The sequence below is a fragment of the Eptesicus fuscus genome, chromosome 21 (assembly GCF_027574615.1).
Source record: "Eptesicus fuscus isolate TK198812 chromosome 21, DD_ASM_mEF_20220401, whole genome shotgun sequence".
NCBI lineage: Eukaryota > Metazoa > Chordata > Mammalia > Chiroptera > Vespertilionidae > Eptesicus > Eptesicus fuscus.
Window position 1 is genome coordinate 8,504,493 of NC_072493.1, and position 14,505 is coordinate 8,518,997.

Here is a 14,505-nt window from a genome sequence, read left to right on the forward strand (position 1 = left end):
CTCTAATTTATGACAAATGGCTGTGAAGAGGATTTTAGGAAAGGAAAAGCAAAATGCCTATTGGAGGAGAAGTGCATTTCAAATTGTGTGGAGTGAATTCCTATGGACTGAGGGAACTGTCTTGTGATGGGCTCAGTTTGAAGGGTACTTTAGAGAGAAACGACCAACTTATTCACAGTGCATCTTTCAATCATTACAGTAACCCAGATATACTAAGTGTATTTGCTCATTTTCTAAGTGAAGAAATGGAAGCTCTGAAAATGTAAGGAAGTTGCCCCAAAACATGCAATCAAAAGAGATGGCATATGGGTTTTGTTTTTTTGTTTTGTTTTTTTAGATCTATATGTCCCAAAATTGGCAGACTTTTCTGTTAAGGGCTGAATAATAAGTATTTTGGATTTGGGGGGCCACATGGTCACTGTTACAGCTACTCAACTGTCCACTGCAGTGTGAAAGCAGACATAGAAAATATGTGTACACAAATAGGCATGGCGGCTGTATGCCAATAAAACTTTATTTACAGCCTGGCCGGTGTGGCTAAGTAGTTGAGTGTCAACCTAAGAACCAGGAGGTCACGTTTTGATTCCCGGTCAGGGCATAAACCTGAGTTGTGGGCTTGATCCACAGTGTGGGGCATGCAGGAAGCAGCCAATCAATGATTTTCTCTCATCATTGATGTTTCTATCTCTCTCTCTCTCTCTCTCTCTCTCTCTCCCTCTTCCTTTCTTTCTGAAATCAATTAAAATATATATTTAAAAAAACCTTTATTTACAGAAACAGCCCACCTCTTCTTTTTTTCCCCTTTTAAAAAAAATGTAATCTAATTTTTTCATCACCTTTTATCCCCTCTATGCCATCTACCACCCTCTATGTCCCCTGCTTTTCACAATTCTTTTGGAGATTGCTGGCATCATGATTTTATGTCAAAAAGAATGGTAGGGTTTAGGCAGAAGGGAAATTGACAGCTAAAAAGCCACAATTTGCTTCTGTATTCATAGAAAACTATAGGCTAAGCCTCCCAATTCCAGGCAAGTGACAGAATATCCTTTGGGGCTATTTGGCCCTGTTTGTAGATTACAGAGAACATCATGTAATCAAGTTTGGTTCGCAGCATACTGTTTCTATAATTATGTCTGGGTATACTTAGAGAAACGTGGAAATAGAAGCATGCTCTAGCGTATGGTCAACAGACAGGCAGAGAGGAGCATTTCTGTATCTACTTAACACAAAACTGTGATGGATGCTTCTCGGAAGGCTTAATTCCCAGTGGCTCATGCTATTTTCAATCAAGTCATGGTTTGTAGATGGAACAGAGGAAAAGAGGGTGTGAATGGGTTTGTGGGGAGGGCTCCTAACTGATTTTTTTTCAGGCTCATCTTCTCTAGGCACATGTGTCCATCTTGGTTGCGGGGCCTGTTAGACCAGAGGTCTGTTCACAGTATCACGACGGACAGGCACACATTCCTCTGGCCCCGCAGCTGGGAGCCCTGAATGAATCCCCACACATATCCCCCCATTGCATTCAGACTGCATACATTTTTAGAGCCACATTTAGATCATTCTGCTCAGAGGTGTCTATAGTCTACCACCTTTTATTTAAATATTGAGATGTTCTAGTTTTTTGTTGTTGTTTTTCCCCCCAAAATGATCAGGTAGAGCCAATTGCAGCCCTCCTGATTGTTGGTGCTATAGTGGGGAGGCAAGCAGAAGACAAAATACCAAAGAAGTTACTGCTTTGCAATTCCTGATAAGAAACATTTACAGTAGATGTTTACCTTCCTAGTTATACTCTACTTAGGTTACCACTAAGATGCGACTGTATTTTGGACCTACACGGAGAGGGATTAAGAGCGTATTGGCATAAAAGAGGAGAAATCATGGTTGAGATTCTAAACTAGTCACCGAGAAGGCACTGCAAGTGTGAGAGAAGAATGCACTGCCTATGAGCCATCTCTTCTCTAGCGTGGACGGACTCAGCTTGAGAAAGCAACCACGCTGTGACTAGGGGGTGTCTTCTGATGGTGCCACACCCATCTGGAGGGGGACAGTGAAGGTAGGAAAGCGGAAGGACTGAGTTTAGTACAACTTACTTAAAAGCAATTTTCTAAAATAGAAGTGAATGCTCAGCTTATGCAACATAGGTGACATCTATGAAAATTCATCCAGGAGGTTTCCCTACCTAAAATGTGCTCCCAAGTTGAGTTCTGGAGCAAAGGGCTTATCCGAAACAATGGTGGAACCAATTCCTAAAGCCTGGACATGAATCCGATAGGTGTTGCTGTTTTTAATTTCCAAAATGACCGTGTCTTTGAACATCAGTATGTCATTCAGGTTGGCCGTCAGTGTCAGTTGAATGTCATCTTCCGGGGGAATGGTGCCTTCGCTGGGTTCCACTGTCCAAAGGGACTTTTTGTGTGCCTGCAACACAAGATACACGGTAACGTGAGGCTATTCCTGGCTTTCCCTTCGGCATGTGTCAAAGCTGTCTGCACTTCAAATGGCCGGCACTGTGCAACTCAACATCAAACATTATTATTATTTTTTTTTCAAATCAAAGCAGCTGGGTGTTTGTTGGCTTCTCTTTTTGCAAAAAGCAATCTGGTTCTGAAGAGCAAACCTACAATTCCGCTCCTGAGCGCTCGGTGAGGATCCTTTACATCTCTTTCGCTAGATGACAGCCCAGCTCTCTAACAAGCTGATACTAATTATCTGTTTTAATCACCAAATTCTGAGATACTCGCCGGAGGTACAACATCCTTCCTGGAACACGGAATTTTCCAGAGACAAGTTTTTCAAATGCAAGGTTTTGATGATGTGATTAGTGAGCAGGAACAGCTTTTGTTAATCAACACAGTATAGGAAGTCGTCTCGATTTCCATTATTCCATAATAATAAATAGAATTTCATTTGCTAAAATTCCAAACTTATTTTGAAATATATAATAGGAGGTGGAAATTAGAGAGGGGAAGCTGACTCTCACTAACCTGTTCCCTTTAACTAATTAGATCCTCATAGCTCACTCCCTTTCCTCCTGAGGGTTTTGGCTAAACACTACCTCTGAATGAAGCCTGCTCTGACCGTCACCTTTTAAATGGAAAACCTTCCCTCTGTACTCCTGCTCCCTTTACCCAGTTCTACTCCCCCACCCCTCAGTACTTATCATCTTCTAACATATGTAGACTTGACTTATCTATCATGCTTGTCTGGTTTGAAAGTCTATATGGACACTAATAAATAGATTGTATTTAAGAATTTAAATAAGTTAAATGAAACAAAGGAGAACAGTTCTCAAGATGATACATTGTTTATAATGATGATGTAGATGAAATTTTTCTTTAATTTTGGTATTAATGGAAATGATAGATTTAATTTTATGTCAAGAGTCCTATCATTACTCCTGATCTTTTAATATGGGACATCTCTGGAAACATAGATATAAGAGAAAACAGCATTAAATACTACACTAGATAAACTAGGGCTGAGATGGGATATTTGTATGATAATTAGATCTATTCTGAAAATATTTGTGGAAAAAAAATGTTGATTTTTGTACCACTCAATGTTTTTCTAAAATTTTCTAACTTTCTACTCATAGTAAGTTAGCCCTTATTAAGTACTAAAATAAGAAAACAGAAAGCAAAATCTGTCTTTCCAGAACATTATGCTGCATGAGTTTATAATTTTATCTTAAAATATTAGTAACAAGCCCTGCCCAGTGTGCTCAATGGTTAGAATGTCAGCCTACGTACTGAAGGGTCATGGGTTCGATTTCTCATCAAAGTCACGTATCTGGGTTCCACCCCCAGCCCTGGTTGGGGTTAGAGTGTGGGAGGCAACCAATTGATGTGCCTCTCTCATATCAATGTTTCTCTCTCTTTCCTCCTCCCCTCCCTTCTACTCTCTCTCTAAAAAAATCAATGGAGCCCTGACCGGTTTTGGCTCAGTAGATAGAGCGTTGGCCTACAGACTGAAGGGTCCCAGGTTCGATTCCGGTCAAGGGCATGTGCCTTTGTTTCGGGCACATCCCCAGTGGGGGGTGTGCGGGAGGCAGCTGATCCATGTTTCTCTCGCATCCTCATTGATGTTTCTAACTCTCTATCCCTCTTCCCTTCCTCTCTGTAAAAAAAAATCAATAAAATATATTTAATAAATAAATAAATAAAAAAATCAATGGAAAAAATATCCTCAGGTGAGGATTAACAATAATGAAACATTAGTACAAAAAGATAATAATCCTCATACGTTTAATTTTCAGGATTATAAATTGATTATTATTGGCAAGAGAAACTATAAGGATTGAATGTCACTATATTCTCCTTATATTTAGATTCAAAGAAATAATTTCTATTGCATATTCTTAATTTATCCTCCTCCCCAATTTTTTTTAACAGTCTATCTTAGTCCATTCACAGCAATGTGGGCTTTTTCTATCATGCACTTAAAAACTCTTACAGCTGCCCCGGACAGTGGCTCAGCTGGTTGGAGCATTATTCCATACACCAAAAAGGTCGTGGCTTCAATTCCTGGTCAGGGCACATACCTAGGTTGTGGGGTGCATATGGGAGGCAACCGATCAATGTTTCTCTCTCTCTCTCTCTCTCTCTCTCTCTCTCTCTCTCTCTCTCTCTCTCTCTCACACACACACACACACACACACACAACATATCCTTAGGTGAGGATAAGAAAACAAAAAACTCTTACAGCTACTACCCATTACCTAGTTCAAAGCCACTTCACATTTTTAGGTATTTGTTACACCAGCACCCCACTCTCAGTACCAATTTCTCTATTAGTCTGGGCTGCTATAACAAAGTGCCATAGACTGGGCGGCTTATAAACGATAGAAATTCATTTCCTGTTCCCGAGGCTGGCAGTGTGAGACCAGGGAGTCAGCATCGTCCAGTTCCAGTGCAATCCTCTCCTGGGTTGAGGACAGCCAATCCGTCGTTGTGTCCCTGCATGGAGAAGAGCTGAGCAGAGGAAGCAAGCTCCCTTATAAAGACTCTTAGAATCCCCTATCTAATCCTAATTTCCTCCTAAAGGCCTTAACCCCTAATACCATGGAGGGGTTTGGGTTCAACATATGAATTTGGGGGGAATACAACCATTCCATCCATAACATTCACCTTCAGTCCCTCCAAATTCATGTTTTTCTCATATGGAAAATACAATCTTCTATTGGGACGAGGAATCTAACCAGAATTCAACTATGCTGGGACCCTGATCGCAAACTTCCAGCCTCAGAAACTGTGAGAAAGAAATTTCTCCCGTTTGTAAGCCACCCAATCTATGGCACTTTGTTACAGCAGCCTGAACTAAGACACATCTCAAAGTGAAAACCTTAAAATCCTCTTGCATATTAATCATAGAAAATGACACAAAATGAGTTCTAAAACAGCCATAAATGCAAATTATTTTTTCTGCCAATATTTTAAAATATATATTTTAAAAAAATTTCCCATCAACATTTATCCTCCCTCCTCCCTCCTCCACCTCCACCCACACTGTCCTCCTCCTCCCACCCCCGGCAATCACCACCCAGTTGTCCGTGTCCATGAGTTCTTTCTCTTTTTTCCCCTCAGTCCTCCATCCCAGCCCCTTGCGCCCCCCTGCGCCCCCTCCCCCCGCAACCCCCCGCTCCAGAGCTGTCAGCCTGCTCTCTACCTATGAGTCTGTCTCTATTTTCTGCAGATTTTTTTTTAATGGATCAATGTAGCTTCATTTCATCAGCATTTTTATCAGAGTAGATAGGGACTTTTTGACTTACACCATTTACATGACTTAAAGCAACATGGAAATAGCTTTCTCATGCTTGAGGAACCAGCCTTTCTCCTTGCTTAGAACTATTTGCCTTTCTTACTTTCAGCTTTTAGATTCTAGGCTACTATTTTAGATAAAGTTATCCTACCTGCTGTAACAACAACAAAAAACCTGATGCTCATCGGCTTAATACAACAAAAACTTACTTCTGGATCACAGGAATTCCAAATGGTTACAGGCATGAGAATGGGCTCTGGCTCCATTCAGTCATTCAAGGACCCCAGCTAAACAGATTCTGACATGTGTAATGTGTGGCTTCTAAGCCACCCTGGACATTGCCATTCAGTTGGCCAACAAGAGAAGGAAGAGAATGGGGGGAGTCACATGCTAAGATTTTATGCACCAAGCCTGGAAGTGGTACGCAACACTTCTTCCCACTTCCACTGTCCAGAACCCAGTCATGCACACACACCTGACTGCAAAGGAATCTGGGAAATGTCTTGCTCTGGGTCCAAGAGTAAAGGGAGGTGGGCATAGTGAACTGCTAACTTCTCTCTGCCAAAGCTACCTTGTTGGTTCGGTGCCCTGCCGTATCCTTAGGCCTTCCCCTAACTCCTCCGGATCTCAGATTTCGAAAAGTGAAGAGTTCACTCCAATCAGAAAATTGGAGTGGGAGCGTAACTTGGTATTCCCACTCCGATGGGAACTTCAGGGCTGGAGCTCAGATCCATCTGCTGCTAGGACAACTAGAGGGGCAGCTGCAGGAGAAAATAAGAATGTTCTAGGCAACACAGTCTCACACTGTTGGCCTTTCTTCCCAAATGTGTGGCCTTAGAGCACTCTATGTAGTTTTGCTCCTTTATGGGACTCAGCTTACAATTAAAACATAAATCAATGCCATGTTTGTCCTTTTATCAAAAAGCAGATGCCTTTCCGAAGAGGGTGCTGTCAATGTCACCTTTCCCATTCTAACTATTTATTTTCCTCCTCGCGACAGTGGCACAGGTTGAGTCCTTGGTTACAATGAGGAGAGGGTGTCACCTGCATAAGTGCTATTTCCAGCCAGGGGACATGAGTTTTCGGCAGATGCACAGCATTTCCAGTCTGACTCCTGCAGACACAGATTGGCTGCTCTGGGAAGAAGACCTGAAGTTGCTCTCCAGGGCCGAATTGGTGAGTCTTCTTTTTGATGAAGTGTATTAATCAATGTCTGGCATAAAACAAGGCAGCAAAGTATATCATAGAATCCAAGAACAAGGCACATTAAAATGCCAGCTGTCACACGCTGGATTATCCTTAACAAGAGTCAGGCTCCAAATCATCCTAACACCCTGTGTCTCTCTGGTATTTGACATTTTTTTTTTTTTTTTAGGGAGGATTTGGTCTATGTAAAATTTTCTGTTATTAGATGGCAAATTTGACTAAAGAAGGTATGGGTGAATGATAATCAGCATAGCTATGGAGGATATTCAATAGCCTTTTCAAAACCACAATAGAACAAGACAACAAGTGACAGAAACAGGTTAGGAAGGAGGGCTCCAAAGGAAAAGAAATGGGGGTTTGAGTCCCAGATCTGCCACTTGCCAGTTGTCCAACGTGGGCCACGTCACTTAGCCATGCCCAGGCTCAGTTTCCTCATCTGTAGCCCATGATCCTGATTGCACCTTTTGCACAGAGTTGTGGTGATGGTTAAATGAGGTGATGCATGTGAAACTCAGAATGATGTCTGGCATACAGTTAAGTCCTCATAAAAATGACAGCTATTATCATCATCTTACCAAAAGCTGTCATCACCCCATGTGACACATAATTATGGACTCAGCAGTATTTGCTAAAAAGAAAAAAAAAGATTAAAAAACTGAGAAAACAAAGACAGATGCCAGGAAAGCATGTAACATACAATACCCTTGCCAGAAAGAGAAGCATCGCATTGGGTTTATGGTGGGCAGAATTCTGAGATGGCCCACAAGATCCCCATCTCCTGGTGCACAGTTACCTTCTCCCAGTTATTTAATCAAAGGCTAATCTAGGTGCTACTGTGAAGGGATTTTTTTTTTTGGGGGGGGGTGGTGGTTAGACATTTATGTAATTTACAGATTAACCTCCTTGATAAGTCTAGTAACCACCTGACACCATACATAATTATTACAATATTATTGACTATATTTTCTATGCTGTTCTTTACATCCCTGTGACTATTTTATAATTACCAATTTGTATTAATCCTTTCTCATCTAACCTCCTAACTCCCCTCCCAGCTGGCAACCACCAGTCTGTTCTTCTGTGAAGGGATTTTGCAGATGTAGTAAGGTCCTAAAAGAGTTGACTTGAAGGTGAGGAGATTATCCTCAGTGGGCCTCCCTCAATCAGGAGAGCCCGTCAAAGGGCTTGGCTTCCTCGTGAGAGGGCTTATGGAAGAGGCCGCACGGTGGGGAACTGTGGGTGGTTCTATAGCAACGGGGGCAGGCCTTGGCTGACAGCTAGCAGGAAAATGGGGCCTCAGTCATTCGATTGCCAACAACCTGAGTGGGCCTGGAAGTGGATCTTTCCCTAGTTAAGCCTCCTCAAAGGAATGCCGCTGGGCAAACACCTTGAGTTCAGCCTTCTGAGATCCTTTTGGCTGGAGAGGAGCCAGCCAAGTCATGCCTGGACTTCTGACCCAGGGAAACATACATTCATGTTATTTCAAGCCACTAGGTTTGCAGTAATTTGTTAGACAGCAATAGAAAACTAATACAGGGTGAAAAAGGTGAAGGGACTGAGAAGTACAGATTGGTAGTTACAAAATAGTTATATAGGAAATATAATCCTATATAATAAAAAGATAATATGCTAATTAGACCGGACAGCGGAACAACCTTCCGAAACAACCTTCCAGACGAGGTTCCGGAACGACCAGTGGGCGGGGCTGGGAATTTCGTGCATTGGCCTCTAGTCAATAATATCATGCATGGTGCCAGGTGGATACTTGAAATATCGGGGGGATCACTTTGTAAAGTATATGACTGTCTAACGACTATGCTGTACACCTGAAACTAATCCTATATAATAATAGACAAATATGCAAATTGACCATACCTCCGACACACCCACAAGCCACGCCCACCATCCAATCAGAGCGAGCATGCAAATTAACCCAAACCAAGATGGCTACAGCCACAGAGAGCAAGGTTTCCTAGGTAACAGAGGAAGCCAAGCTTTCTGCCAGCCGTTGTAGGCCTAAGCCTCCACTCAAGCTACAAAGTTTCAATTATAGAAGGTAAACAAATTCAAACAAATGGCGGGCAGAATGGAGCTTGAGAGAGCAGGCCAGGGTTGCCTGCCGGCAACAGGGGAAGCAAAGCTTTCTACACACCCTGGCCAGGCCCACCCGCTTAAGGCAACAAAGTTTCAATTATAACCCCAACACAAATGGCTTCGGGCCTCGGAGGGAGCCCCAGGCTTGGCTCTGCTCCAGGCTACAAAGTTTCAATTGTAGAAGGAAAATAAATTCCAGATACTAGGGCCTCTGCTTGCGTTGCCAGGGGGCGTGGCCGGCCTGCAAACCACCACAGGCCCCTCGCTCAGGCCGCCCCACGCCCCAAGGGTACCCCACCCTGATCAGGGACACCCTTCAGGGCAAACCAGCTGGCCCCCACCCCTGTACCAGGCCTCTATCCTATCTAATAAAAGAGTACTATGCAGATTGATCATCACTGCAACACACAATATAGCTGCCCCCATGTGGTCAAAGATCCTGCCCCCATGTGGACACAGGATCGCCACCACAAGATGGCCAGCAGGAGAGGGCAGTTGGGAGGCACCTGGCCTGCAAGGGAGGGCAGTTGAGTGGGACCAAGCCTGCAAGGGAGGGCAGTTGGAGGTGATCAACCCTGCAGGAGAGGGCAGTTAGGGGTGACCAGGCCGGCAGAGGAGGGAAGTTGGGGGCAAACAGGCTGGCAGCGGAGTGGTTAGGGGGTGATCAGGCTGGCAGGCAGAAGTGGTTAGGGGCAATCAGGAAGGCAGGCAGGCAAGCAGTTGGGAGCCAGCAGTCCTGGATTGTGAGAGGCAGGCAGAAGCGGTTAGGGGCGATCAGGAAGCCAGGCAGGCAAGCAGTTGGGAGCCAGCAGTCCTGGATTGTGAGAGGGATGTCCGACTGCCCGTTTAGGCCCGATCAGGCCTAAATGGGCAGTCGGACATCCCTTGAGGGGTCCCAGATTGGAGAAGGTACAGGCTGGGCTGAGGGACAACCCCCCTCCGTGCACGAATTTTGTGCACCGGGCCTCTAGTACAAAATAATATGAAATGTAAACTGTAATTGAAAAAGAATTTAAAAAGAAAACAAATACAGAGTTTCATATATTTGTCCAAAAGATAAGTTGAGTTTTCCTAAGTCTTCCACCAAAACTTCAGCAACAGCTGCCTGTGTGTGTGTGTGTGTGTGTGTGTGTGCACGCGTGCGTGCGCGTAAACAGGGGCTAGAAAGCCAGAGTCACTAGAGCAGCCCATGAACAACATGTAGAGAAGGTTTGTAGGTGCTTGTGCATATATGACTGTGTGGAAGATGGGAAATTTGTGATTTTTGCAATGCAGAATCCCATACCACTGGTCATCTGTGCTAAGTCCTCTCCCCTACCTTTCACATATCTAGAGATAACATTTGCTTTTTATCTGACAACTAGAGGCCTGGTGCACGAATTCGTGCACGGGTTGAGTCCCTCTGCCTGGCCGGCGATCGGGGTCGATCAGGGCCAGCTGGCCTGGGGGAGGGACTGTGGGAGGTTGGCTGGCCTCGGGAGGTTGGCTGTGGGAGCGCACTGACCACCAGGGGGCAGCTCCTGAGCATATGCTCCCCCTGGTGGTCAGTGTGTGTCATAGTGACCGGTCGTTCGGTTGCATAGGCTTTTATATATATATAGATAGGGCATCAGTGCATTGCTTAAACAGCGCTCAGCTCCCGAGGTGAAATCAAGCTTTTATAGGCTTCCTTAGTCGTATTTAATATTTGCTATGAAAGACAGAAGTGAAGGCGACTGTTTGCACGTGCCATTTCAGCAGTAAAGGAGAGTGAGTATACGCAGCAGACCTCCTAACTCTGTAGCGCTGATGACTGTGAAGCTTGAAAAAAGAGCTCTATACACTTTTCTTCAAAACAACTCCTTTCCCCGTTGAAAGCGGCAAGAATTTCATTCCAGGGAACAAGAGGACACAAATAACAACAGGAACCACTGTGCAGAGTGAGGCATTTCTTTGGATTTATACTATTATCTCAGCAGATAATCAATTCTTTGTGGAACAAGAACAATGAACAGTCACTGAAGCCTTTCTCCTTTTCGTCTTCTAACTGGTATCTCTCGTTGTGCGGTTCCCTGCCCTGAAGTGAGTCACTTTGCTGCTTAAAATAATTAACTGGAAATTAGGAGCTGGAGTGCAACAGACGTGGTGCTGGAGCTTTACCAGCGACGCAGAGAAGGTCATGACGAAACGAGTGGGCCTGAGCGTCACATGCCCCGTGGTCAGCTGTGGCCACTGCCGTCTGTAGCCAGGCGACCTTGGACACATTTTAAAATTTAGATTTCCGTTTCCTCATCTGCCAAAGGTGCTACTTGAAGATGAAATTAACTGGGTGCCAGGCCATCTAGCTCTTTGTCTCCCACAGAGTAAGTGCTCAGTGAGTGGTGTTATTATTAATATTATCTTTCAAATCTTCACATCCAGTTCTCCTTCCTGCCTGCACCCTCCCCGGCTACCCTGCCGGCAGGATTCTCTGTCAGGAACCTGACGCTGGTCCTCTCCTGCTGAGGGTCCTGGGTGGCTCTCCCTGCCTGAACCAGGTGCTGAGCCTTTTCTCCTCTGAGAAAGTGATGGAACCAGTTCATAGCAAATGGGCATATACATACCCCCTAACAACACCCCCAAACATTACACCCAATTCCCAGGGTTCGTGGGCCCCAAATGTGGTGGATATTTGTCTGTTGGAAACATGGCAGCCTGCAGCCGAGACTATTACACCAGACACGATCCTCTGGTCTGGAGGATCTATTCCAAATCCTTCCTAGTGGGCCCAGTGCCTTCCCAAGCTTACTTCTCAGGCATGTCCATTTCCAACACAGACCTTTCCCTTCCTGAGTGTGCTGCACATCATCCCTGCCTTTAACTCCACTGTTCTCTGGAAATGCACACCCATTTCTCTGTCCTCTTACTCTTTATCCCTCAAGTCCCCACTCAAAGATTCCTACCTATGAACACTTTAAATTTTATAGAAGAATTAAACACTTCCTCCTCTGTGCTTACATATGACACAGCACACAATGATACTGTATTGTTTGTGTATTCGTTCATTTTTTTGAGATTGTAACTCTTTGGAAAAAAGAGATCATCCAATTTACTTTCATGTTTCTCATTCTAGTTAGTAAGTATAGTTAGCACTGTTAGTAGCAGGCATGGGAAAGATGCTCAAAAATATTTGTTTTTGGTCAATAAATCTATGAAAAATATTCAGCATCACCAGCAAGCCAACAATACACAAACTTAACCAACAAGACGATGTTTTTTTCACCTGCCAGATTTGGCAAGAACAAAATGTTGGAAGGGTCAGGGAGAAGGTGACATTCTTCAACACTGTTTACATTTTCTGGGCCATAATTTCCTAAGACGTATTAAGAATTTTAGTTATGTTCTTTTGATGCTGTGACTGCATTTCTAAAAATACAGTCAAAGGAGACGGGTGTGAGCAGCGCTTTGGACAGGAGCACTGTTTACAGTAGTGAAAGGCTGGACACACTCGCTGAGGAGGAAATTTGTTAACTCAGCTGCAGTGGAGCCAAATGATGCAATAAAGTCAGTCACTGAAAATGATCTGTACAGGAATATTCCTCAATCATTCATATCAAAGTGACCACACTATACTGTTAAGTAAAAATAGCTGGTCATGGAACAGTATTATCGCACAGTCAAGTTTTGAAAGGTAGGCACCAAACATGTAATAGTGTTATCTGCAGGGTGGCACTAGGAGTAATTTTTCCCCGTAACCTTCTTTTGTTTTATAAAGACTAGAGGCCCGGTGCAAGAAATTTGTGCACGGGCGGTCCCCTGAGGCCAGCCTGCACCCTCTCCAATCTGGGACTCCTCAGGGGATATCCGACTGCTGGTTTAGGCCCGATCCTGGGGATCTGGCCTAAACCGGCAGTCGGGCATCCCTCTCACAATCCAGGACTGCTGGCTCCTAACTGTTCACCTGCCTGCCTGCCTGATCACTCCTAACTGCCCCCCTGACAGCCTGATCACCCCTAACTGCACCCCCACCGGCATGGTTGCCCCTTACTGCCCCCCTCTGTTGACCTGGTTGCCCCCAACTGCCACCCTCATTGGCCTGGTCACCCCCAACTGCCCCCCTGCCAGCCTGTTCATCCCCAACTGCCTCCCCAACTGCCTGGTTGCCCCACACAGCCTACTGTTCAGTTGTTTGGTCGTCCCTCACTACCACCCCTGCTGGCCTGGTCACCCCACACAGCCTGCTGTTCAGTTGTCCTTCTGGTTGTTTCGGTCGTGACAGCCCCTGGCTTTTTATATATTAGGACAGTGATGGCGAACCTATGACACACGTGTCAGCACTGACACACGTAGCCATTTTTGATGACACGTGGCCGCTGAGGCGGCCGCATGCCGAAGATGAAACATTTGCTGCTCCTGAGGATGAAACATTTGCGAAATAATGTTTTTTCCTCAAAGTGACACACTACCCGAGTTATGCTCAGTTTTTTGGCGAAGTTTGACACACCAAGCTCAAAAGGTTGCCCATCACTGTATTAGGATAATGTGATTTGTGTAACAAGAAGACACACACTGTATTTACTGAATAAATAACACATTCTAAAAGGATATGATCACTCTTTCTCTCTAGAGCCCATTTAATTTTAATTCTATTTGCTCTCTTGCTTCAGCATCATTCCGTTTGTTTCTTGGAAGCTTTTTCTTTAAAAATAAATAATACATGCAACACAGTGTAAAACTCAAATGGGTTTAAGGGAAGAATCTCTCTCTCTCTCTCATGTTGCCCAAAGCCCCTAGTTACCATCCCCAGAGGCAGCCTCTGTTAGCAGTTTTCTGCATATCTTTCCAGAGATACTTTATGACTAAAAACAAAGCATATTTGATGTACACTTTTTCCTGCATAAATGGCAGCATATTTATACATACTTTCCTGAAGCATCACTTAAAATTTTTTTTTAAAGCTGAGGTGACTTATTTTTTTTAAATTTTGTTATAGTTTTTTAAAAAAATGTTTTTATTGATTTTTAGAGAGATAGGAAGGGAGAAGGATAAAGATTTAGAAACATTGATGAGAGAGAAACATCAATTGGCTGCCTCCTGCATGCCCCTACTGGGGATTGAGCCCGCAATCACAGCATGTGCCCCAATCAGGAATCAAACCAGTGACCTCTTGGTTCATGGGTCGATGCTCAACCACTGAGCAACACCGGCCAGGCTTGATTTAAATTTTAAAATTTTATTTTTATGAAAGGTACACAATCTCCAGAGTCAAATGGTTCTAGAAAAGGCATACTGTGAAAACCTCTCCTGCCCTTCCTCATTCCTCCTACCTTTGTCTATTAATGGAGGCAACCACTGTCAATTCTTTTAGTGTTTTTCTTTGGTGTTCACCTCCATATTTCCAGTTATCTACTACTACTTCTTAAGTTTTCAGTTTGAGTTTTATCCATTTGCTTCTGTGGAAGACAATGATAGCTTTTTTTCTCTCCCTCT

General features: G+C 44.0%; 1 protein-coding gene across 1 annotated transcript in view; it reads right to left on the bottom strand.

The window, feature by feature from the left end:
• Positions 1–14,505, bottom strand: part of HYDIN (HYDIN axonemal central pair apparatus protein) — a 302,917-nt gene that overhangs the window by 158,459 nt on the left and 129,953 nt on the right. The window contains 1 exon segment of the mRNA XM_054710866.1: positions 2,180–2,418. Coding sequence (XP_054566841.1) covers positions 2,180–2,418 — 239 coding nt within the window.